The following is a 23,128-nucleotide window of genomic DNA, read 5'->3' on the forward strand; positions in this document are numbered from 1 at the left end:
TTTATGAAATAGGCAAAAAAATGCAGAAGCATTGATATAATTTATTTTTGGCAAACTTTGGGGGCATACGAATATATTCTTTTATGAGAAAACACATATTTTACTTGTTCGGACAGTGCGTACGTAGCACCGAAGAAATCGTTTGCAGCATCTTTGGCAATGAGAATGCAGTTATTATTCATGTATTTGATCCCTCGACAAATTCTGTAAGGATGAGGCCGAGCTGGAACGTTCTATCGTGATAGTCGGTTTGGCAGAGTCCAAATTTGTATGTGTTTAATCATCATCATCGTTTTGCAGCTCGGTGAGAGGGAATCATCATTTATGGCCAATCCCCCACTGTGGGTATGCGCCACAACCACTCAGGTCAACAACAGCAGCATCATCAGAATGTCTTCCCATGAGAACCTCAGCTCGGTCAGCCAAGACTCCACGAAGAACAAACAAGCGTCCGGCCATATGGTTAGCCCCATGCAAGCAACGAAATCCACGATGCCTTCGGGGCCAGCGCCTAACCAAGTTTTCTCGTCATCGCCATCAAGACAAATAAAGACAACAGCCCTCACCCTGATTCCGAACGCCGAGAACCCCGTCTTCCAGGCAGACCACAAAGAAGAAAACGTCCAGAGTACCTGCGTCATTGAAAACGTAAGCAGACTTTTTCCCACGCACAGTTGGCAACTGGGAGTGCTGCATGTTTTTTCAATAATGGCTACTCCGAGGATTGAATTGATTTCTCGGGTTTTACGTGCCCAAACCACTATTTGATTATCAGGCATGCCTCAGTGGGCAACTCCGAATTTTGACCATCAGGGAATCATTAACGCGCCCCCAGTGTACTCTTGGTTGGGCTAGTTGGTTCATGCTTGAATGTACGCGACACAGGCGTTTTGGACTTTCACCCTCACTGAAATACCACCGCTGCGGCCGGGATTTGATTGCGCGACCTCGTGATTAGCAGCGCAACACTATAGCCGCTAAACCACCGCGGCGAGTTGAATAATCCGACAGGTTTTCCCGGAGGTTATTCAATTTCGGGTGTTTCACAGCGAAAGCTGTATATGTCGAACCTGTCGTAGTTTTTTCGGCGTCCAGCAACAGAGACGGACTTAGCGATTTCTAACAAACCCATACGGGTAAATTGCGGCGGCGCAGATGTGAATGGCAGCATCTTCACTCTGTGAAGATGCTGCCATTCCATCGTCACAAAATGGAATGGTTGTCATTTTTTTCTTTGCGGGAATCTTTGAGGAGTGCCGACACGTACGTTCTGAATTGCAAAAACGTTACAAAATGCTTCTTGGGTGTGAAACGAGAAGCCCTAGCAACTGTGTAGATTGAGAAACAAAAAAACGGCTGGAGCGAATAACCATTCGATGACGAATGATGCTCTCATTGCGATTATTTGGTTCAACGCGATTAAGCAGCTGATGTCTCAAGGAAAATCAGGCAAGCATGGCTGCAGCAGCCCCAACTTTGATTTATCAGCAGAAATAAAGAGAACGAGAGGTTGATCATTCGTGCAGCGACGAAAATGGCACCGAGGGTTTTCGCGGAAAAAATCCCCCCATGCGAGCTGCCCATCGCATTCAAATGAAGGAGATTCGGACGCCATGGAATCTCCTCTTCAGTGTAGCACGCATGATTGCTAATATCTGTAGGAACTCATCAAGGGGATGTTAAGAAAGCTATTCAACTTAGCAACCGGACGTTCAATTGCATTCAAATGAACTTGTTAAGCTTCATATATCCTATCGGGAAAAGCGTCGCAGACAGGCAATTTTCTATTCAAATTGCAGGGTTTCTATTTTTGGCAAAGTTTATGTGCATCAAGGGACATTATTATTGCTTTTTGGCTAAGTTCATGTATTCTGAACTCAAAATAATTCAACATCTATTAGATTAAAATTATTCGACAATTCGGGTCGGTGGTGGGTAAAACTGCTTATTCGACGCCCAGCCCTTATTTAATTCTAAAGCTCTCCTCAAAATACTGGACATGTCCCAAACGTTATCTTGACATCATGAAATGGCAACATTTTCAAACGACCCGTAGCAATGAGGCTAAGGGCCCTATAAAGCAAATTTATTCCAATCTGTTTTTATTCCGAACTCCTGCCGTAAAATTTACGTAACTGCTGCCGCAACTATTGGGCGGTAATCCGTAGCATTGTTTGAACCAACCAATCACACGTTCTCCTCATTTATAGGAGGTCGCTTTGGCCTCTTTTCAAAACGAATAGCGTTGCTTATCTTGACAGGTTTTTTCTTATCTAATTGACTGACAAGAGGCGAGGACCAAGCAGCAGTGGCGAGGGTTTCAGTAAGGTGGAGCCAGAGCAGTGCAAGTAAATAACCGGAAGAGGAGGGTGTTGCCGGCGTCTGCGATTGGCCGCTTCCCCTTGCTTAGCTTGAATTGGCTGGTCGAAAATCACGACGGGGGGCAACGGAAGGTTAAGAATGCCCTATAAGTAATCCTCAGCGAAGAAGAGTTGGCGGATCAATGTCGCATACGTAACGAAAGGGCCCGACAAAATTATTCTGCCAAGCGAAAATATTTATCATACGCAAACAAATCCATGGACCCCGACAGCTCCGAGCAGCCAGTGTCCGAATGATCGGCAGGCAGACATCTTCTATGCCTTTCGGAACGGGGCACTCTCCGGCTATTAAAATAAAATCAATTTTGTTCGGCACATTATTGCTCCTCTAATGCGCACACATCGCTTTGACGGGATGAGTTCGTGCAGTTTTGTGATGTCGCGCCACAGACAGGCGAAATGGGTGCAGCCCGAAAACTTTTGACCAATAGCGGAGGGCTAATGACAAGAAAGCTGTAGAATCGGAAATAATTATTTTTGTTTTGTTCGGCATAGTCATGCATAATCAGTGTGCACGCGTCATATTCTCACGACGTCAAAAACACAGGGCGCAGGATGAGGATGCGGGAAACAAAACCAGCTCTGTATTCAGAGACGACAAGCGCTAACGCGCCAACTTCGTCTTCTTTCCAAAAAAGGAGCGTGGTTGCTGCTCGTGTCCCTCACATCGTTTTCTTCTGTTTCTTTGCTATCGTGACATTAGCCTCTCTTCCTAGAAAGCACCCTCCTGATGCTTTATCGTCGAGAAAACAGGACTCGGACACGCTTGCGGTGCGCTGAATTCACTCGGACAAATAGGGCTTCATCCGCACCACAAGCACAACCTCCGGTAGGTGCCGTAGACGCCTTGAGCAATGCGGACTAGCGGGAGCAACCTTACAGTTGACATCAGTCAGCCGCCGAATAACTTTATACTGCCAGACGTAGCGCTTTAACAGTTTCTGCGAAAAGCCGCGACGGTGAATGGCAGTCCAAACCCAAACTCTCTCCGGGCTCGTAGGAGATTGATCGGTGACAAAGGTTATCGCGTCTCGAGTGTTAATCCTGCTGCCTATGAACACGTATGCAAGCAAATTTTCACTCAGCGTTCTGAAGAAGCGCGATGTCTTCAGCATCCGTTTCGATGTCATCGCATTCATGTGGCAGCAACGTATGTAACATAGTTGTGACTTCACGACCATGTAGGAGACGGAACGGTGTCATTCGTGTTGTCTCTTGCTGAGCCGTGTTGCACGCGAAGGTGACATACGGCAAGATTTCATCCCAGTTCTTGGGCTCCACATCCACGTGCATTCAGAGCATATCAGCGAGCGTCTTATTTAGGCGTCTGTCAGTCCGTTCCTTTGCGGGTGGTACGCCATTGTTCGCCGGTGAGTTGTTCCACTTAGTCTTAATACTGTGTCCAACAACTCGGCTGCAAATGCACTTCCCCTGTCGGTTAAGAGTACTGCTGGAGCGCCGTGCCTCAGTACAACATTGTCTATAAAAAAACTGGCTGCTTCATTTGCCGTGTGTGGTGGACCACACCCCACCGCCGACAAGGACTGCAAACGCAAGTTTCAAGTCCCTTACATCGTGCGACAGAGACGCCGCCGCAGACGCAACCAACGCGGCCGCAACGGCTCCCGAGGACCGAGCGGTGCCAGTCACCGCGATTCGAGCGCCACCTCGGGAATTCCCGTAGCGACCACAAGGAGTCGCTCAGTCACGTCGATACCCGAGCGCCGCAGCGCCCTCCGCAGCAGCCGCTCCCGCTCCAGGGGACGACGCAACAGCCGCTCCGGCTCCAGGGGGCGCCCTACATCCGGCCACACCGAACTGACGTGTGCCGACCCAGTGCGAGGGAAACACCAGCAGCAGCAGCAACAGGACGCCTCATCTATGAAACAGGTAACGCGGTCTTCATTGCCCGAGCATGAGAGCGAAATAGTCACAGCCCTACGACAGGAACTAGCGGGTCTCCGAGCGACCATACAAGTGCTTACAGCGCAGCTTAATGACGCGAAACAGGAGATTCAAAACCTTAAATCTCCCAAACAAGCACCACCCCCGGAGACAAATGTAAAAGTAAGCACAGCGAAACGCAAACCACCTCCGCTCCCAGAGACGGAAGAAGAGTGTAATGTACCGCAAGACACCCTAGATGAAATTCTGCGCCTCACGCGAGAGAACCTACAAAGTATTCGTACCCTAGCAAATCGTGTAGAGGTTGTCGAAAACAAAGTCGCCATAAAAATTAAAAACAAAGCTAGCCAGCCACAACAAATGGACACGACTACGCAGCCTTCGGCGCCAATAAATTCCTCACAAAACCATCATGGCTAACACGACACGGGATACTTTAGAAATTTGGCAGTGGAATTGCGCTAGCTACGCGAAACGCAAATCCTCGCTGCAACAGTACCTCAAAATTCAACCCCAAAGACCGCACGTAATACTATTACAGGAAACCCTATGCGAAACCCTCACGCTCTCAGGGTGCTGCACCGTCTCAAAAAGAGAAGGGGACGCCAGGAGAGGCATCGCCACGCTCGTTAGTAGAAAGCTCGCGCACATCGTTCACGACGTCCCACCAAAAAACAGTCGCATCGAGGCGATCCTAATCGAGCTCGTCCCTAACCGATTCTTAAAACAAAGTGTCTTTGTACTAAACGTCTATAGTTCCCCCGCGCACTACAACCAATCCTTCCACGCGATCCTCACTAAAGCCATGTCATTGGCACGAAACTCACCGCTCATTATAGCAGGTTATTTCAACGCCCCCCACACGTCGTGGGGTTACCCCATAATCAAGCCTAGCGGCAACAACCTCTCGCGCGCAATAGACGACCTGTCCCTCACCCTGGTGACGGACCACAGGTTCCCCACCAGATTGGGTACGTCGACGCAGCGCGATACTACGCCAGACCTCACGTTACTCCGAAATGTTGCAAACTACATATGGACGAACACGCAAGAGAACCTGGGCAGCGATCACTTCGTCATACGCACACAAATACCGAACACGACGGCCCCACCCCGATCTTTCACCCTCACAGACTGGGATACCTTCCGTAAGTTACGGAAGGAAGATACGAATACGTATGACTCCTTCGCGGAACTCCTCTCTGCGATAAAGGGCGACGTTACCAGAGCCACGAAAACCATAGAGACGGAACTGGAAGTCCCAAGGGTTGACCCTCACCTCGCACACTTACTCGAGGCCAAGGCTTCGATACTTGCGCGATGGAGAAAGCAGCGTCTCAACAGACGCCTGCGCAAACGCATCGCGATCCTCAACCGAGACATAGACGAATACTCTACGGAGCTCACAAGACTCCAATGGCACGAACTCTGTTCGGCAGTAGACGGCCGCATGCGGACAGGAGGTAAGTGGAACCTCCTGAAACGCATGTTAGACGACAGCCATACGAAGGATAATCAAAGTCACGCGCTAGACCGACTTCTACACTCACATAAAGGGAAAGGGGGAACGGAAGAGTCCTTCTTGGAAGAAATTGCCAAACGGTATCTTCCGCTAGGCGTCGCTCACCCCAATGATTACCCGATCATAAAGTGCGAAACCACTCCCGAACTAGACGCTGCCTTCACGGAAGCAGAAGTCCGAGAGGCGCTACACAATCTAAACAGCAGGTCTGCTTCAGGACCCGACGGTGTAACCAACCGACTGTTGCGTAACCTAGACGACCAAGCCGTTACATTACTGACGAAAGACATCAACCACGTGTGGGAAACAGGAGAGGTACCAACGCAATGGCGCACTGCCACGGTGGTCCTCATACCAAAACCCGGCAAACCACTTAACCTCGACAACTTACGACCCATCTCTCTTACGTCATGCGTGGGTAAAGTAGCCGAGCACGTAATTCAAAACCGAGTGTCACGCTACATTGAAGAACACGAACTCCTACCACACAACATGGTAGGGTTTCGACCCCACCTATCCACCCAAGACGTGATGTTACTCCTAAAGAGACAGATCTTCGACGTTAAAACAAGAGACGTTCGAGGCATCCTCGCCCTCGATCTCACGAAAGCATTCGATACCGTCTCGCACCGCTTCGTACTCGAGTCTGTGGCAGGCCTCGGCCTCGGCCAGAGATTTCAGGAGTACGTACGCTCCTTCCTAAAAGACAGAGAAGCCCGACTGCGAGTCTCGCACCTTAAGTCGGACCCCTACGCGCTGGGCTCCGTCGGAACACCACAAGGCTCAGTCATCTCTCCATTACTATTTAACATAGTGATGAAGGGACTTGCAGACAAACTACGACACATCCCAAACGTAAACTGCGCACTATACGCAGATGACATTACCATCTGGAGCCCGGGAGGCTCCCTGGGAGACATGGAGCAGGCATTACAGTCTGCCCTTGATGCCACGGAAGAGTACCTTCTAAACACAGGAATGAAACTATCCTCAAAGAAATCGGAACTATTACTATTTCGCAAGTCTTGCCAAGGAGTCCGCCACCTAACACCTCTAGACGAACTTCCGCTCGCACTACACACAAGAGACGGACAACAGATTCCGCGAGTCAACCACATACGCATTCTTGGGCTCCTAATCGAATCCACCGGATGCCACGGACTCACGATCAAACACTTAACCGCCAAAACCGAAAACATGATCAGACTCATCCACAGAGTCTCGGGGCGCAGGAAGGGTCTCCGCGAAGATAACCTTCTGCGCGTATACCACGCGTTCCTTATGAGTCACATTAATTACGTCGCCTCTGCCCACAACTGGACGAAACTAGAAAAGACGAAGCTAAACACACTCATGCGCAAAAGCATCAAACAGGTCTTGGGAATTCCACAAAGAGCAAGTACAGCAAAGGTTGACCAGCTAGGTATGCACAATAACATCGACGAAGTGATCGAGGCTCAGACTATGGCTCAAATACTCCGCCTATCCTCGTCCAAAGCCGGTAGGCTAATCCTAAATGACGCCAATGTCTCCCCGTCTCCCTATCTCGAGCACGCGGTTACCCTACCGAGCGAAATTAGAGACAAATACAAAGTCTCACCGTTTCCCAGAAACGTCCACCCACAACACAACGTGGGTAGGCGCCGGGCCCGCGCCCGCGCGATTCTCGACCGCATCGACGCGGATCGTGAAGCCACCGCATTTGTGGACGCGGCCCAGTACGGCAGCACATCCACTTTCGCAATTGCGGTCGTGGACGGCAACGGAACGCTACGATCATCCGCATCGGTTAAAACGAGCACCAGCGCTAAAGCGGAACAAATAGCCGTAGCCATTGCCATGGCAGACCCCACATTTACTTATGTCTTCACGGACTCGCGTGCCGCAATTCGGGCCTACGAATGCGGCAACGTATCTAAAGAAGCAGCGCGTATACTACTAGCGAGCTCAAAGGAGAGCAAACGGTGCCTCTCCTGGTTCCCCGCTCACATGGGGAAAGACATTGTGGGAGTTCCTTCGGTTTACCGGGGCGCAGTCGTTGCTGTGCCTAAGGCTCCGGACTTATTCGCCATTGCGAGGAAAACCTCTCCCAAATGCCTGCCCCTCGACCCGCGCGCCGTTTTCCCCGGGCGCCGCGGCCGCGTCCCGCGACGTCATGCTACGCGGCCCTGCGATTGGGTCGTGGGGCGTGACGTAGGGAAGAAGCCCCGACTGGGGACGATCGCGGTGCGCGGAGGAGTCGTGCTGCGAGAGGGACGAGCGCCGGTCACGAGAGGCAAGCTGCAAGGTACGTGAACGACCAGCTATTTGTGTCCCCAACGCCCCGGCCTGGGGACGTTCACGTGCTTTGTTAGCTTGCGTAAGTGTGACTTGCTGAGTGGCTTTGCGTTCCGCCCTTGCGGTAGTCGCAGGCGCTCAATGTGTCACATTTTGCGTGTCCGAACCGTCGCAGACCATTGTCGGTGACGGGAAGCGCTAGGTAGCGTTTGCGAACGCATTTCGGCCCGCGCGCGTAAACCATTGTTCGACGCGGCGTGTAACCCGCCTTCCTCGCCATCGGGAACCGCGGGCGCCGAGTGTACTCCGTGTGTTTGGGTGCAGTCTGGTACATGTTGGCCATTGGTGATCAATAAACGCCTTAACTGTCCTGGACGCCGTGTGTTCCTGGGAGAGCGCCCATGCGTACAGCCAGAGCCGTCCAGGTCTTTCGGCTCGGTGCTCGAACCTGCGGTGGGTCTATCGCCGTGCGCCGTCGTGCCGCGTCGTGAGGCTCCACTTCTCGGGGGCCACTTGGCGACGCCGTGCGCGGAGACGTACTGTGAGCCCACAACATTCACCCGCAAAAAGCTAACCTCAATGAAACGGCCCACGACCGTGCGCGAGAACTTGCCCGCCGCGACGGTCCCACGGCCTACGAGGGGCTGGACATTCAGTTTAATGACCCGCTGCTCACTTACCAAGAGATCACCTCCCACTATCGGAAAGGCAGAACCAAATTCCCGCTCCCACACGCCAATCTCGAACGCGCGCAGGCGGCCGCGTTTCGAATGCTACAAACGGACTCGTATCCGTCACGAGGCCTTCTAAGTCACTATGACTCAGAAATCCCGGCAAATTGCCCAGACTGCCCAGAACTTTATTGCTCACTCTCGCACATGCTATGGCAATGTACCGCGTTACCAAAGGGCCCTCTCTCCAGTGAGCCCGAATGGGAAGAAGCCCTCAAAAGCCCGGACCTCAAACTCCAACTCAAGGCCGTCCAGAGGGCCCAAGAACTGGCGGAGCGTCACCACGTTCCCGTCCCGACTTGGGTGTCGCCTACGGTTTCTGCCGGAGGAGTTCCCCGCGTGGGATCTCCAACGGATTGAAACTCCTCAGGACTTCAATAAAGTTCTTGACTGACTGACTTCATTTGCCGTGCTACACTCCAGAGCCTTAGTTTCGGCGTAGCGAGTAAGGTGGTCTGTTGATACGATAATCCATCTGTGACCCACAGCTGAAGTTGCGAATGGGCCTAGAAGAGCCCTTCCGACTTGAGCAAATGGAGTTTCGGGCACTTCAACAGGATGGAGGAAGCCACTGGTCTGACTGCTAGCACATTTCTCCGTGGGCATTCAAGGCATATCCGGACGTATTGTTGAAGGGTCGCCGTGAGTCTCGGCCAATAATATTTTTGCGTCACCCTACACAGCATTTGTGTGTAGCCCAAATGACCGGATGTCGCTTCGTCATGGCATGCTAGTAATACTTCACTCCTGAAAGGTGTTGGGGCTACGAGTAAATAGGTGTTTCCGTTCGGAGAGAAGTTTGCCTTATACAGGACGTCTGTACGCAAGAAAAATGATGGTAGTCCTCTCGCAAAAAGGCTTGGGACAACGGAAGTGTGACCCTCCAAGAAACTTATAATGGGTTGTAATTCCGGCTCGTGGCTTTGCTGTTGTGCGAGTGTACCTGTGTTGACAACTCCTACAAAGGCTGCATCGTCGTCCTCTTCCTCATTGGCAGATTCGAATGGGACGCGAGAAAGGAAATCAGCATCCGCATGTCGCTTTCCCGATTTATAGACAATAACCATGTCAAATTCTTGAAGCTTAGGGCTGCAGCGCGCCAATCGTCCTGATGGATCCTTTAAGTTCATTAGCCAACAAAGGCAGTCATGGTCACTGACAGCATTGAAGCAGCGGCCGTACAAATAAGGGCGAAATTTCTAACGGCCCACATCAACGCAAGGCACTCTTTTACATGGTGGAATAATTCGCTTCCGTTCGGGAAAGGGTTCTGCTTGCATAAGCTGTTACTCGTTCAGCGCCGTCTTGCCATTGCACGAGTACTGCTCCTAAGCTGACATTGCTGGTATCGGTGTGAACTGCTGTCAGGGCGTCTTCGTCAAAGAATCTGAGGACTGGGGGCTTTTGGAGGCACTGCCGCAGCTCGTTGAACGCTTGTTGCTGTTCTTCACTCCATACGAATGAGACGTCTTCCCTAGTGAGTCGTGTCAGCGGTGACGCAATGCGTGAAAAGTTTCGAATGAAGCGTCAGTAATAGGCGTACAGTCTTAAAAATCGTCTAACTGCGTTTTTTGTCCAATGGCGCTGGAAAATTTGCGACGGCAGCTATTTGTCGGGATCAGGCCGTACACCTTCATTGCTGACCACTTGACCAAAGAAGAGAAGCTCTTCAAAGCCAAGGTGGCATTTTTGTGGCTTCAGCGTGAGACCGGCAGATCGGATGGCTTGAAAAACCACATGTAGTCGCCTCAGTTGCTCGTCAAAAGTTGCAGAAAATACAATCACATCTTCTAAGTATACTAAACACGTTTGGCATTTGAGCCCTGTGAGTACTGTGTTCCTTAGCCGCTGAAACTGCCGGCGCGGAGCACAAGCCGAAGGAAAGTATCTTAAATTCATAGAGGCCGTCAGGTGTCACGAATGCAGCTTTTTCTCGGTCTCTCTCGTCAACTTTAGTTTGCCAATACCCACTCTTTTACACCTTGACGAGAAATAACGGGGATGTCACAGTCTACCGATGGAACCGTCTATACGAGAGAGCGGGTAAACGTCTTTCTTTGTGACCGGATTGAGCTGCGGCAATCAACCCAGAAACGTAAGCTGCCATACTTTTTGTATAATGCCACTGGCGACGTCCAAGGACTCTTCGACGGCTGAATAACGCTGTCCTCCAACATTCTTTTGACCTGACTTTCGATGGCTTCGCGTTCCCGTGGGGCCACCCGATACGGTTTCTGCCGTATGGGCCTGGCTGCATCCTCAGTGATAATTCGATGTTTGGTCAACGGCGTTTAACCAACCCTCGACGTCGACGAGAAGCAGTCATGAATCTGATGTACAAGCTCCACGAGGCTTTGTTTCTGTGCAGAGAGTAAGCTCGGGCCAACATCGATGGTTAGATCTCGAGGCATGGGAAGCAGGCTGGTGGAACCTCCTTGATCTACAGTGAAACACTCGGTGACCTGAGTGAACTCTTCGACGTACTCATCTGTCATACCTCTTGGAATATGCCGGCTCTCATAGCTAAAGTTTGTTACGAGACTTTCTGTGTGTCCACAATTAATGTTGACGGCGCCTCTTGCAATGGATATACCACGGTTGAATAGCAGCGCCTGAATTTGTTCGGCGACAGCGTCGGAGTTGCTCGGTATGTCGCATGCCACCTACAGAAGGGAGCATGAGTGTGGTGGGATAGTCACGTCATCATCGGCGACGCGTAAAGTTCTGGGTCATTGATCTGTAGAGTACAACTGCACCTGGGCCCATGCTAAACGGGACCGACCGGTTTGGAATGTTTATAACGGCGCTGTATTCACGCCGAAAATCCATACCCAAGATCAGGTCTTTGCAGCACTCCGGCAAAACAACAAAAGTAGCAACGACGACCGACGCACCAATATTATTTCTAGTTTTGCCTGCGGGCGTCCTCAACTGGCTTCCTGCAGTTTTTATGTGGGGACCCGTCCATGAAGCCTTGACCTTCTTAAGGCAATCAGCGAGTTTTTGGCTTATCATTGAGAAGTCCGCGCCAGTATCTACCAGCGCTGCCACTGGCCGTCCATCTATGTAAACCGCGAAGTCGGCGCTAACAATTTCCAGTGGAGTCGGTGACGTCGTATCATCCGGTTGTACTGATGACGTTGGGTGTATTGGAGCATCTCGACCGGCTGCAACCTTCTTCCCAGAGGTCGTGTTGTGCCATTACCACAAGCCCGGATTCCGAATCTGCAAGATGCGGAATCTATCCTGCGAGCGCCCTAATTCTCCCTTCACAAGTCAAGATGCTGAGCCGTCAGGCAGCGGTGTCCTGCTGCGGGAGAAGCCTCGGCGAGCCGCATGTTTGGACGTGTCCGCGTGTGCCAGACAGCCCGGCGCCGCACCTCCCTTTGCCTGGAGGTCACCGCGCGCGCGAACTTTGAACCGGGTGGCCAGCGCGGTCGCTGGTTGGACCCCTCGGACGACCGTCGTGTGCTGACTTTGTATTGGGCCGTTTGAGTGACAATGGATCCTCGGGGATTATAAAAGCAGCAACGCGCTGCCTGAAAAACAGGATCCGCCGACCCACCGGGAGACAGTGTCGCTCCCGACTGGGGTGAGATGTGTCACGCGTTTTCGCCGGACGTCGTCGTGCGAGAACAGTCGCGTTTGTTGTGAGCACTCGGCCCCAGTGCCGACCCGTTCATGTCCTGTATGATAACCTGTATATAATGTATAAAGTCCCTTTTGTTATTCTCATCGACGCCAGGCTCGGAGTCTTCGCTACCAACGCTCTGTCACGAAACGGGTGACGAGCGCTACGGGACCACAAAGCCGTAATCGTGGTGCAGCGGTACAAGTTCGTAACACTGGTGGCACCGGTTGGAAGTTCGTAACACTGGATGGCAGCTACGGGATTGACCGGCATCAGCTACCTCGGCGCGGTGAGTGCCTGAAGTTTACCTCAAACACCAGACTTTCTCTGACACAGGTTATAGTAGCTTAGGGAAGGATTTGGTGTTGCATTGTGATAACCTTGGGTGTTTCAAGCCTAGTAAGAGTGTTTTGAAAACCAGGGGATGCTGAGGGGGTAAACAGGGCAGTGTGTGAAATACTTGCATATGTCTTACTAGTAGAGTTATAGTAGCGTACGGCAGGTATATTCAAAAAGGGTAAACAGCAGGAGGACAGTGTGAACGATGGAGAAGTACAAGGTGAAGGAACTTCTCGAAATTTGTGAGGAGTTGGGCATTGAGTTGGGCTCAACCAAAAGAAAGAATGCGATCCTTGAGGTCATGAGGACTGGGGACGTAACGGCTGAGGAAGCCGCAGAGGCCTGGGCGGAAATCAATGAACGTCGGGAAAGGGAGGAAAGGAGAGAAAAGGAACGCCGCGAGGAGGAAAAGGAGGAAAGGAGAGAGAGGGAACGACGCGAGCACGAGCTTAAAATGAAAGAGTTGGAGACCCGAAATAACTCGCCGGCGCCTAGTCTCACTTCTAATGTTCCCAGAATACGCGATCAACTTCCACCCTTTGTCGTCGGAGAGGATATGGCCAAATACCTCGTGAAATTTGAGCACGTGTGTGAACGGAATAGCATTGAGCGATCCCTTTGGGCACAGAATCTGTTAGCCTTGCTTCCTGGGGAGGCATCAGACGTAATAACTTGCTTATCGAAAGAGGCGTTTGAGAGCTACAGTGATGTGAAGGAAGCGCTACTGCGGAAGTACAAATTGTCGCCCGAAGCTTTCCGGCAGAGGTTCCGGTATGCAAAAAAGGGTAAGGAGTCGAATGTTGACTTCGCGTTTCGTCTAAAAGCCGACCTGGTGGAATGGCTGAAGGGCGAAGAGGTTTACGACGACCGCGACAAAATTGTCGAATGCATCGCGTTGGAGCAGTTCTACCGTTGCATTGATGAGGATGTCCGGCTCTGGCTGCAAGATAGGCTAAAGGAGGTTAAGCTAAACAAGGCAGCAGAGTTAGCGGAAGAGTATTACACCCGCCGCAGCTTGCACAGCAAGGCAGTGCGCGTAGAAAAAGCTGATAGGAGAGATTGGTTTTCCGGGAAGCCCGACGAACGGAAGCAAATCACGCGTCGCGAGTTTCGGGACGACGAATCCCTTACCAAAGAAACTGTAAGGGAAGGACAGAATGCATCTCAGAATGATGACGATGGTCCGAAACAGCGAAACGAAATGACGCGTTCTTTTGAAAAACGGAAACCGTTAACCTGCTACAATTGCAAAAAGCAAGGGCACATCGCTGCAAGATGCCCAGAGAGAATTGCTTTTGCAACGATACAGGAAACTCACAAGAACATACGTCTATTGGAGCCCTATGTGCAGGAAATTAAGGTAAACGGCAAGAAGTGCCGAGCACTGCGGGACTCTGCAGCAACTATGGACGTTGTTCACCCGTCTTTCGTCTCCTCGAGTGATTTTACTGGAGAGTGCGTTAGGATACGGCAAGTGGCCGAGAAGGAGAGTGTCTGTTTACCGATCGCAACGGTTATCATTGAAGGAGAGTTTGGGAAACTTAACACCGAAGCCGCGGTGTCAGCCGCCCTCCCGGAGCAATTTTCCTACCTCTTCTCAAATAGCTCGGAGCAGCTGCTGAGGGATCAGGGCAAATCATTCTTTGCCGACGTGGCGTACATGGCCCCCACGCGATCCAAAGCGCGCCCGCTGTCGAGGGAACTTGACTTAGCGTCGGTGAGCGAAAGGCGGTGCGGCACACGGACCGATCACGGTAACTTGAGTGGCGAGCAGTCACGGGAGAGGCAGAGCTCGGAGGCTGGCCTAGACGAGCGGGTCCTGGAAGTGAGTGGGAGTGACGCGTGCAGTGCTAGCCGCGATATAGACTCGACGCCGCAATTAGGCGACGCGGGCTCCACACTCGCTCCGGTTTCCGCCAGCCGGCAGGAGCAGGCTGCAGTTGAAAGAGAAAGTCTGATTCGCGAGCAACAGGAAGGCTGTTCATTAGCCGATCTGAGGAAGAGCGTCAAACGGGGAGTGAAAAAAAAGAGGGTTTCATTTGGCAAGGAATCTGGCTTATTGTACCGCCGCTACACGGATAAGCAGGGTCGCAAATATAAGCAGCTTCGGATTCCGCGAAAATATCGCCGGGAAAAATGAATGACATCATTTGCTTCCTCAGAAGTACGTTTTCGGTCCAAGCGATTTCAAGGGGACCATTCTATTTGTCATTATTATTGCTGATTATTAATTGTTTCTATTTTGGTGTGTTGTTAATTTGAACACTGATTGTTTGAGCCTTGTGTGCTAGATCGTACACCTGCCTCTTGTTGCAGCGGGAGCAAAAGGGGATAGCGATTTAGTTAGGTTGATTGGAATTATGGCCTTGTCTGGTGTTTGACGGGAGACAGAGGGCACTTGTTCGTGTTGGGTGTTGCCTTTTGCCGGTCGGTTTTGCAAGCTGCAGAACGACCAAGCGGGACCAGTGGCGAGAAGCAAGGTCTTAGGAACGACCCGAGCGGAGCTGGTCAAGGTGCCTTGGCGACGACGCGGTGAGCAGAGCTCCTGTCCTGGCGAGTCGGACCTGGGCACGTGAAGTTACCTGGCGTCCCGACACTGAACGTGAACTTGGACGAGCCTGACGAACGTGCGCGCCCGGCATCCGAGCCACGTGGAGGCAGCTCGTCTTCCCGGCGCCTTATCTGAGGGCGGGGATGCTGTTGTGCCATTACCACAAGCCCGGATTCCGAATCTGCAAGATGCGGAATCTATCCTGCGAGCGCCCTAATTCTCCCTTCACAAGTCAAGATGCTGAGCCGTCAGGCAGCGGTGTCCTGCTGCGGGAGAAGCCTCGGCGAGCCGCATGTTTGGACGTGTCCGCGTGTGCCAGACAGCCCGGCGCCGCACCTCCCTTTGCCTGGAGGTCACCGCGCGCGCGAACTTTGAACCGGGTGGCCAGCGCGGTCGCTGGTTGGACCCCTCGGACGACCGTCGTGTGCTGACTTTGTATTGGGCCGTTTGAGTGACAATGGATCCTCGGGGATTATAAAAGCAGCAACGCGCTGCCTGAAAAACAGGATCCGCCGACCCACCGGGAGACAGTGTCGCTCCCGACTGGGGTGAGATGTGTCACGCGTTTTCGCCGGACGTCGTCGTGCGAGAACAGTCGCGTTTGTTGTGAGCACTCGGCCCCAGTGCCGACCCGTTCATGTCCTGTATGATAACCTGTATATAATGTATAAAGTCCCTTTTGTTATTCTCATCGACGCCAGGCTCGGAGTCTTCGCTACCAACGCTCTGTCACGAAACGGGTGACGAGCGCTACGGGACCACAAAGCCGTAATCGTGGTGCAGCGGTACAAGTTCGTAACACTGGTGGCACCGGTTGGAAGTTCGTAACAGTCGCTGCTTCTAGTTTCCCTGACAAGGCCTAGCGGACCTGCCCCGGACGCGCATTTACATTCGCTCTCCAGTGCAGCCAGTCGACTGCAGCGCCGCCCCCGCGGCACCAACGGGAACTATATATCTAGGTAACTTTTCGCCCTAGGGGAGCGTAGGTCCCTAGGTGTCGTGTAAAAAACGCACCTAGCTCCTGAAACGCCCTAGTCCCCATGCGCGCGCGCGCGGGGCCCATAGAATTGTGTGTGCCAACTCGCCGGAGTAGCAGGGTAGGCGGTTCATTGTGCACGCAAGCAGCACGACCACGAACGAAGCGATACAAGGTGGAACAGCGCGTTTTACGGCAATTGAAGTTGTGTGTGTGTGACGCGCTTGGTGTGTGCAAAGAGCAATTTAGTTGCGTGTGTGACGAATGCGTATGCGCAAAATAGCACGACCACGAACGGAGGTGGAACATCGCATTTTGGCGTTTGGTGTGCGCAGAGCAATCGAGTTGTGCGTGCGACGCGTTTTTTCGAGCAAACAGCACGGCCACGAACGAAGCGATGCAAGGTGGAACAGCGCGTGTTGCACAATCGAGTTGTGTGTGTGCGTGTGTGACGCGTTTGTGATGCGCAAACAGCACGACGACGATAGTCTTCTAAAACTGCGCCAGAGCAAACCGATTGTCGAGTACTTCATACGTATTGCGCGGGCGGTAAAACTAGAGAAACACGGGATTGCGACGCGACCAGCCGCAGTGTATAGGACTGTACGTGCGCTACGTACGTTTTTGTAATGCACCGGCGGAGAAGTGGGAAATCATGATTAAATTTGGCCGATCATTGTCAAAAGCAAAGGCTTACCCTTAATTAGGGGTTATCCCCTACCTTCTACTGAAACTGCAACCTCTAGTATTCTTCATGCACTATTGTAATCATGACACCATACGACGATACCCTCTGACGTGGGGCCCAGACTACTGGAGAGCTGGTTGATCAAGCTTGCTCAATAAACTTGACCTTTTGTTCTTTGATTATGCTACAGTGCTAGAGCGTAGTTTCTTGCTATTAGTAAACAGGCAAGACAACAAAGCATTGCTACTCTACTCCTGTTGTGGCTCTACAGTCAATGACACTAGAGGGGAAAGGAATCGAGAACCAAGCCAAGGGGCAAATTGTGTTTAGTCAGTCTTAAACACCCTTAACTCAATGTTTTAAATGCCTGTATGGTTGATACCTTGTCTAGTGAAACTTCTTGCCATCCCCAAAATGTGCATAGCACCAGAGGTATAGTTTGACAGCTGTAAGCAGTGCAATTAAGGGAGTGCAGTACCTGTATTGCAGCTTTACACTGGCTAAGATATTGAAGCTTGGGAGTACGTTCATATTTCTCATCTATAGTGTGGCAAGAACTTGTAATCCGCCCTCAAGTTCTGCTGGAGCACAAGCTACTGTTGCTCTTTTGTGCAGCTAGTGTCAGCAGACAAGCTTGCAGTATTGCTAGGTAGAAAAGCACTTAGGCTTCACGACCATCCAAGTCATAAATGAATAAGTGCATGGCTAGAAGTTGTAAATTGCAAAAAACAGTTCAAATGCCATTGAGCATAGTTGCGCTAATGCAATGTATCCTTCGGAGCATTGTACGAGCCATGGTAGTTCCCACGTTGTGTTGAAGTGCCACACCAGTGACATATGATAATGATGCTAGTGTGATCCAGTGTGGCTGTACATTGTTCTATAAAAACTTTTCATGTGTTTTAGATTATATTTAGTGCAGTATCTGAAAGGTTATGCGCAGAAGACGATAGTTGACCTTACAGCCATTTTTTCTATACAGTCCTTCACTTTCCATCAAGGTCAGCAAATCATTGAAGCCCCAAAATAACACATTTAATATTGGTACTCAGATTGAACAGTTTCAGTTCTATGCGTATGTTTCAGAGAACTAGACCAAACATCTAGAATGAAAATTTAGCTACCTATTGATGCTGTAGCTTTAGGCTCTGCAGGAACCATTTATCTGCAGCACCCAACTTATCCCGTATTTGACGGATCATGATAGATGTGTGAAGAAGCACGAGTGTTATGCAGAACAGTTTTAAAGAGGTAATGAACCTCTACCACATAATTCATAAATAACTGGAAGGCTTCTCCTAAGGAAATGTTCGTGCTCTGCACTGTAACATTGACAAGTCCCTCCCTAAGACAAGGTGATAAAGAGAGCTGGTTTTATGAATCTGTTGTATTTCCACAATTTTAACATGGTATAAGTGAGGCCCAAGGCATAAATGGGACTGCGTGCTGGTCTGTATGCGTGCTGCGCTTATTGTAAAGATCAATAGTAGCCAATCAATAGCCATTTTATTGAAGATGCAAACTGGATCATATCCTAGGGCCAACTCACTGTCAATGAAAACTGTTATACTGGCTTCCTGCACTGTTTATTGATCATGGACTTCTTTTTGAGGTGCGATTGAAGTCCCTCAATATCTTAAACTATGAATTGCAACTGGGAGAACATGTCCATTCATTAGGACCACACTTTTTGTATTTAGCTTTCATCATTGTAAACAGCTTCATAATGAGAGGAACCTCAGACGAAATGCTTATTTTTTCCTGGCATCCTTCTTTTGCCTTCTTTGTAAGCACTAACTATGGACATGTAAACAAGGTAATCTTGCATTTATCCTGCCTACAAGTGCCTCTTTTGACATTCATGCCTGTATTGCCTTTTCAGTGCCACTGAAAAGGCAATACTGGCCACTGAACAGTAATGACGAAAGCATTGTGCGGAAATATGCAAGGTGATCAGGAAATGTAAAATGAGTCATACACCCGACTGTAGCAAACTGTTACAGAGAAAACCCATGCAGGTTTCTCGGAAAGTTTTCACAAACCTACCACATGCTTCAGACTGCTCCTGTGATTCAGATGTCTGCGATAAGACGTAAAAGTAGGTTCTCTTGGGCCCATCTATTCTCTAGTTCATGAAGTCTTCATTCCAGAGAGCCAGGCCTCACCATGCCATAACACGAACCCCCGTATTCATAAATGCATCTTAACTTGAAGCCCATGCTTGACTCGATTTAAATGATGCCTGTCGTGAACACACCAAAAGAAACGCAATGAGCATCTTGGGCGCGTTCACACCATGCGTCATTTATATCAAGTCAAGCGTGAGCTTCAAGATGTATTGCTGAATACGGCGGTAAGACTTGATAAAGGTTGCTATTAATTATTTGTCCAATGTTTCAGTTTTCTCATCAAGAATATCTAGCTTTTTCTGAATGCTACCAATTTCTGCTTCATTCTCCTTTTCACCACATGTGCTTCATGACAATCTCTTTCATCTTTCCATCCCTTCTCCTTTCCCATGCTGTTGGCCAACGTGCAGGTGTCTAAGCGCTAGACAGTTACGATGTGGTCAGCAGGCTTTGGATTTCTCTGTCAACTAATTTCTCTCTTTGCTTTTGTGATCAAGTCTGCCTGACCCTTAGATTACTGTATACAATGAAAACAAGGCCTTTTCTTTTTCATGAAATGGGCAAGCACTTGCATCTCTTGCAAAGGATCTTCCAGTAAAGTTTCTCGTTCCTGCAATCACACTGAACATGCACGTCCATCATAATGTTTATGTATCTAAAACGCACTGCCAGAAAGAGTAACAAAAAGCAGCTATATTTTCAGATAACACTTGTGGCTAAGAAAGCAAACCAAGACCAATTATGGATGGTCTCCATTTTTTTTTTCAGCATGCAAGGAGCATTGTGCACACACCTCTCAAGCATAAAGGCAGCACGTATGAGCCATGATGCCTCAATAGCTCCCATGTCTGATCACCCAAAAGAAGGCAGGCCAAACATAAAATTTGTTTTTTTTTTGGAAATTCCGTTTATTATAGCTAAAATTTTATCTTGAAAACACAAAAAGTAGTCTTCATTTCAAGACCGTGCAACCTCTGGCTGTATTTTGCAGAGCATGAAAACATGAAAATATACTAAATTGAAATGGCAACAGCAAAGAAACACTGGCTTCCATCTTCTGGAATGCAGAAGAGAGTGACACTGTACATGGTAATCCAAAGTATGGACCCAACTTGGTCGTAGCATACATGCTCTGTGCTGATGTAACTTTATTTAGAACTGAAGTGTGGCATCCACTACTCGCCTCTGTCGTCAAAGGCCATTTCATGTTGCCACACATTCTTTATCCCCTACCTGAAAAGATTACATTACACCATGAAGATGACAAAGCTCACATGCATTATTGTTAATATTTAAAGCGAACAGCTTTATTTGCCTCTCGACAGCACATGGCATAATTTGTTTAATGTAAAAGGTTGAAGCAATTCATCGGCATGTGCTTCACAATGTACCTTGCAAAGATTCCTCATTAACAAATATACTGTTTCGAGAGTTTTCATTTCAGTTTGCTGACACAATGACAAGAGACAGGAGGGAAGCTATGAAGCTGCTTGTCTCTCCACACCAAAAGCCAGCACCTATAAACTCTGCTAAAGATGTACTTCTCAAAATCTGGCTACTCCTTGACCAATCTGTGCGAAAATGTTAAATACGCGAGTCAGAAGTTATGTCAATCAGGCTGCTGCCACTCAAAGGGCAAAGCTCAAAAAAGAAGGAAAGAAGAGCACGTGTGAATGTTTCATGCTTTATAATGTAGAATAAAGATTCACCAATGCCAGGAATGACACGCATCAGTGCCAGCGGGAACATCGTCTTGAGAATGGCTCCTTGATTTGGATTACATATTTCAACTAACAATTCTGCTGCATTGATTTACAGGTTGTATTTATGAAATCAGCAATTCTGCTCGTACAGTTTGAGAAATACACCAAAATTGATGCATGGTTCTTTCACATAAGAATTTGAAGGATAAATTCTAGGAAGCGTTACAAAGGCAGAAACAGTGTTCGAAGGTGTCAGAATGAGGGCCATGAAATGAGGTCCTTGACTAACCGAACAGTGGCGCTGCTGCAGACATTTTAAGCACGAAATGCTTTTAGCTCCTGTTGTCAGCCACCTTCAATGAACCAAAAGCCAGAGCCATTATCCTGGCACTCAAACCAGCTCATCCGGGCAAACAGTCAAGACTGCAATACATATGCTAGTTACTTCCTAAACATATTACAAAAAATATTGCTTCTGAGTTCTAAATATTTGCTCACAATATCACTCAAGCTGTAACTTCTAGTACGCTGAAGTTGTCACTTCCAATAGCGACGTTCAAAGGCAGATACAAGGCACTGTACACTTGATTGTCATTTTTTCGCACCGAGACACAGTTGCTTGTGCTCTTTTCAATGCCAGCAGTCCGTGAGGTTCACGGCACATATGGTGGACCAAGACGAGACTTGCAGTGGGGTTCTGTCTTGGACAGGAAACTTGCTTCCATATGGACCAGTGTACAGCTGCGTGATGCAGTGGGGTGGGGTGTGCCGTTGCGAATGTGCGCTACACCCATTTTAAGATTGTGGCTAGTATCATCTACAATCAATCTCCTTTGTCGGCAGCCATTTCATGCTTACATCTACTCTCGATTACAGGAGAGCCAGTATTTTTTAGTGTCTCCTGAACAGCCTAAAAATGCTCATACAAAATTCTCCAAAGAGTGCAAGCGCTTCCGAGCTTTTTTAGTCTGTACATTCCAGCTATCTGAAATGAATCCAAGAAAGTAGTGGATGTTAAGGATATGATCATAGAGCTGTGGCATATTACTTCGAGGTAGATGAAGTGGTACACGAAGGTGTCCTGTGTATTCTATTTCGGTGATAACATCATAGGGAACTGCTGGATAGTGTTCAGGAGAGATGCCGCGCTAGTGCGGCCAGCATCAAGTGCAATCAAAACGCGGCTTTGCTGTTGTTCAAAGCAGATATTGCATTCGCCCTACAGTAGAAAGGAAACGAAGCAACACCTTCAAGAAGGCAGTCCCCAAACAGTGAAAAAAAAAAGGTTGGAGGACACTTAGGCTGCGCCTTTAAGAGTGGAACACGATAGCATTAAAAGAGCCCTGGCTGCTTCTCACGCTTCCGGGCAGCTGCAGCTTATGCTTCTGTAATGTTTCCCTGGAAATGCTGGTGACAAACGCTATGCACGAAGGCGAGCTTTCTGGGGCGTGGCACTCCTAAGACAGACCTGAAATGGCAGCTGGAAAAGGGGTTTGTGTTTGAGTTTCCGCGCAACAGAATTATGTTTTCTCGCATATTCAAATTACAATCCAACGCTATCATGTCTCAAAGTTGTGTGCAAGTCACATTTTATGAATTTTTGACACATCCTACTTTAAGAATTTTAATTAGTTCAGTAATGCCTATATGCCACGTGGAGGGCCTGCAAGAATCGGGATGCATGGTTCGAAATTAATTTTCTCATATGGAAAAGGTCACCAACACCACTGCTGGATTTTCAGCGACACGGGGCCCTGAACGCTATGGCTGTTAATACTATTGTGAATCAGTTCCAGGCCAACAGCACATGTGCCATGCACAAAAAAAAAGCAGATGCACGTGGGCACTTCCCAAACATTTTTTTACAATAAAGGCAGAGGAAAAACCTTCGCTGCTAAGGCATCAGATGAGTAATGTGTAAAACATGCAATATAAAGCTTAATTGTACACCCGACAACGACTACATTGTAACGTAGATTGGAGACAGAGTCTTGCAAAATATACGCTTCTCTTTAATGGCAGGCCAGAACAAGTGCGTGCAGCTTACGCACTTCACCGTCTTTAGTGGCACCGACCTTTGCACGCGCCGTCCTGCGGTGCGGGAGCCCCACATCTTTGTGTCAATTGCCTCTCGTGAGAAGAGCGACCGTCTCAGTTGCGTCAAAAAGTTCTTTCAGCTACATAAGAAATGGAGCTCCTCAGGTGCATCTCAGCATTCAGGTATGCACATAGTATGGTTTCATGCGCACTACACGAACACCTTCAGCGGGAGGACGACGACGGAGTGAACTGGGG

At 49.4% G+C, this 23,128-nt stretch overlaps 1 protein-coding gene across 5 annotated transcripts in view; it reads left to right on the top strand.

Annotated features, from left to right (window-relative positions):
* The first annotated feature begins 300 nt into the window (after positions 1–300).
* Positions 301–23,128, top strand: part of LOC135916819 (uncharacterized transporter YutK-like) — a 511,079-nt gene continuing 488,251 nt past the window's right edge. For 3 of the 5 annotated variants that reach the window (XM_070531469.1, XM_070531470.1, XM_070531473.1), the window contains exons 1-2: positions 301–648; positions 3,966–4,271. In XM_070531469.1, coding sequence (XP_070387570.1) covers positions 325–648; positions 3,966–4,271 — 630 coding nt within the window. In that variant the 5' untranslated portion in view covers positions 301–324. Of the gene's footprint in view, positions 649–3,073; positions 3,211–3,965; positions 4,272–23,128 lie in introns of those variants that run through there. The other 2 variants (XM_070531471.1, XM_070531472.1) reach the window with 2 other exon arrangements.

Source organism: Dermacentor albipictus, chromosome 1 (assembly GCF_038994185.2).
Source record: "Dermacentor albipictus isolate Rhodes 1998 colony chromosome 1, USDA_Dalb.pri_finalv2, whole genome shotgun sequence".
Lineage (NCBI taxonomy): Eukaryota > Metazoa > Arthropoda > Arachnida > Ixodida > Ixodidae > Dermacentor > Dermacentor albipictus.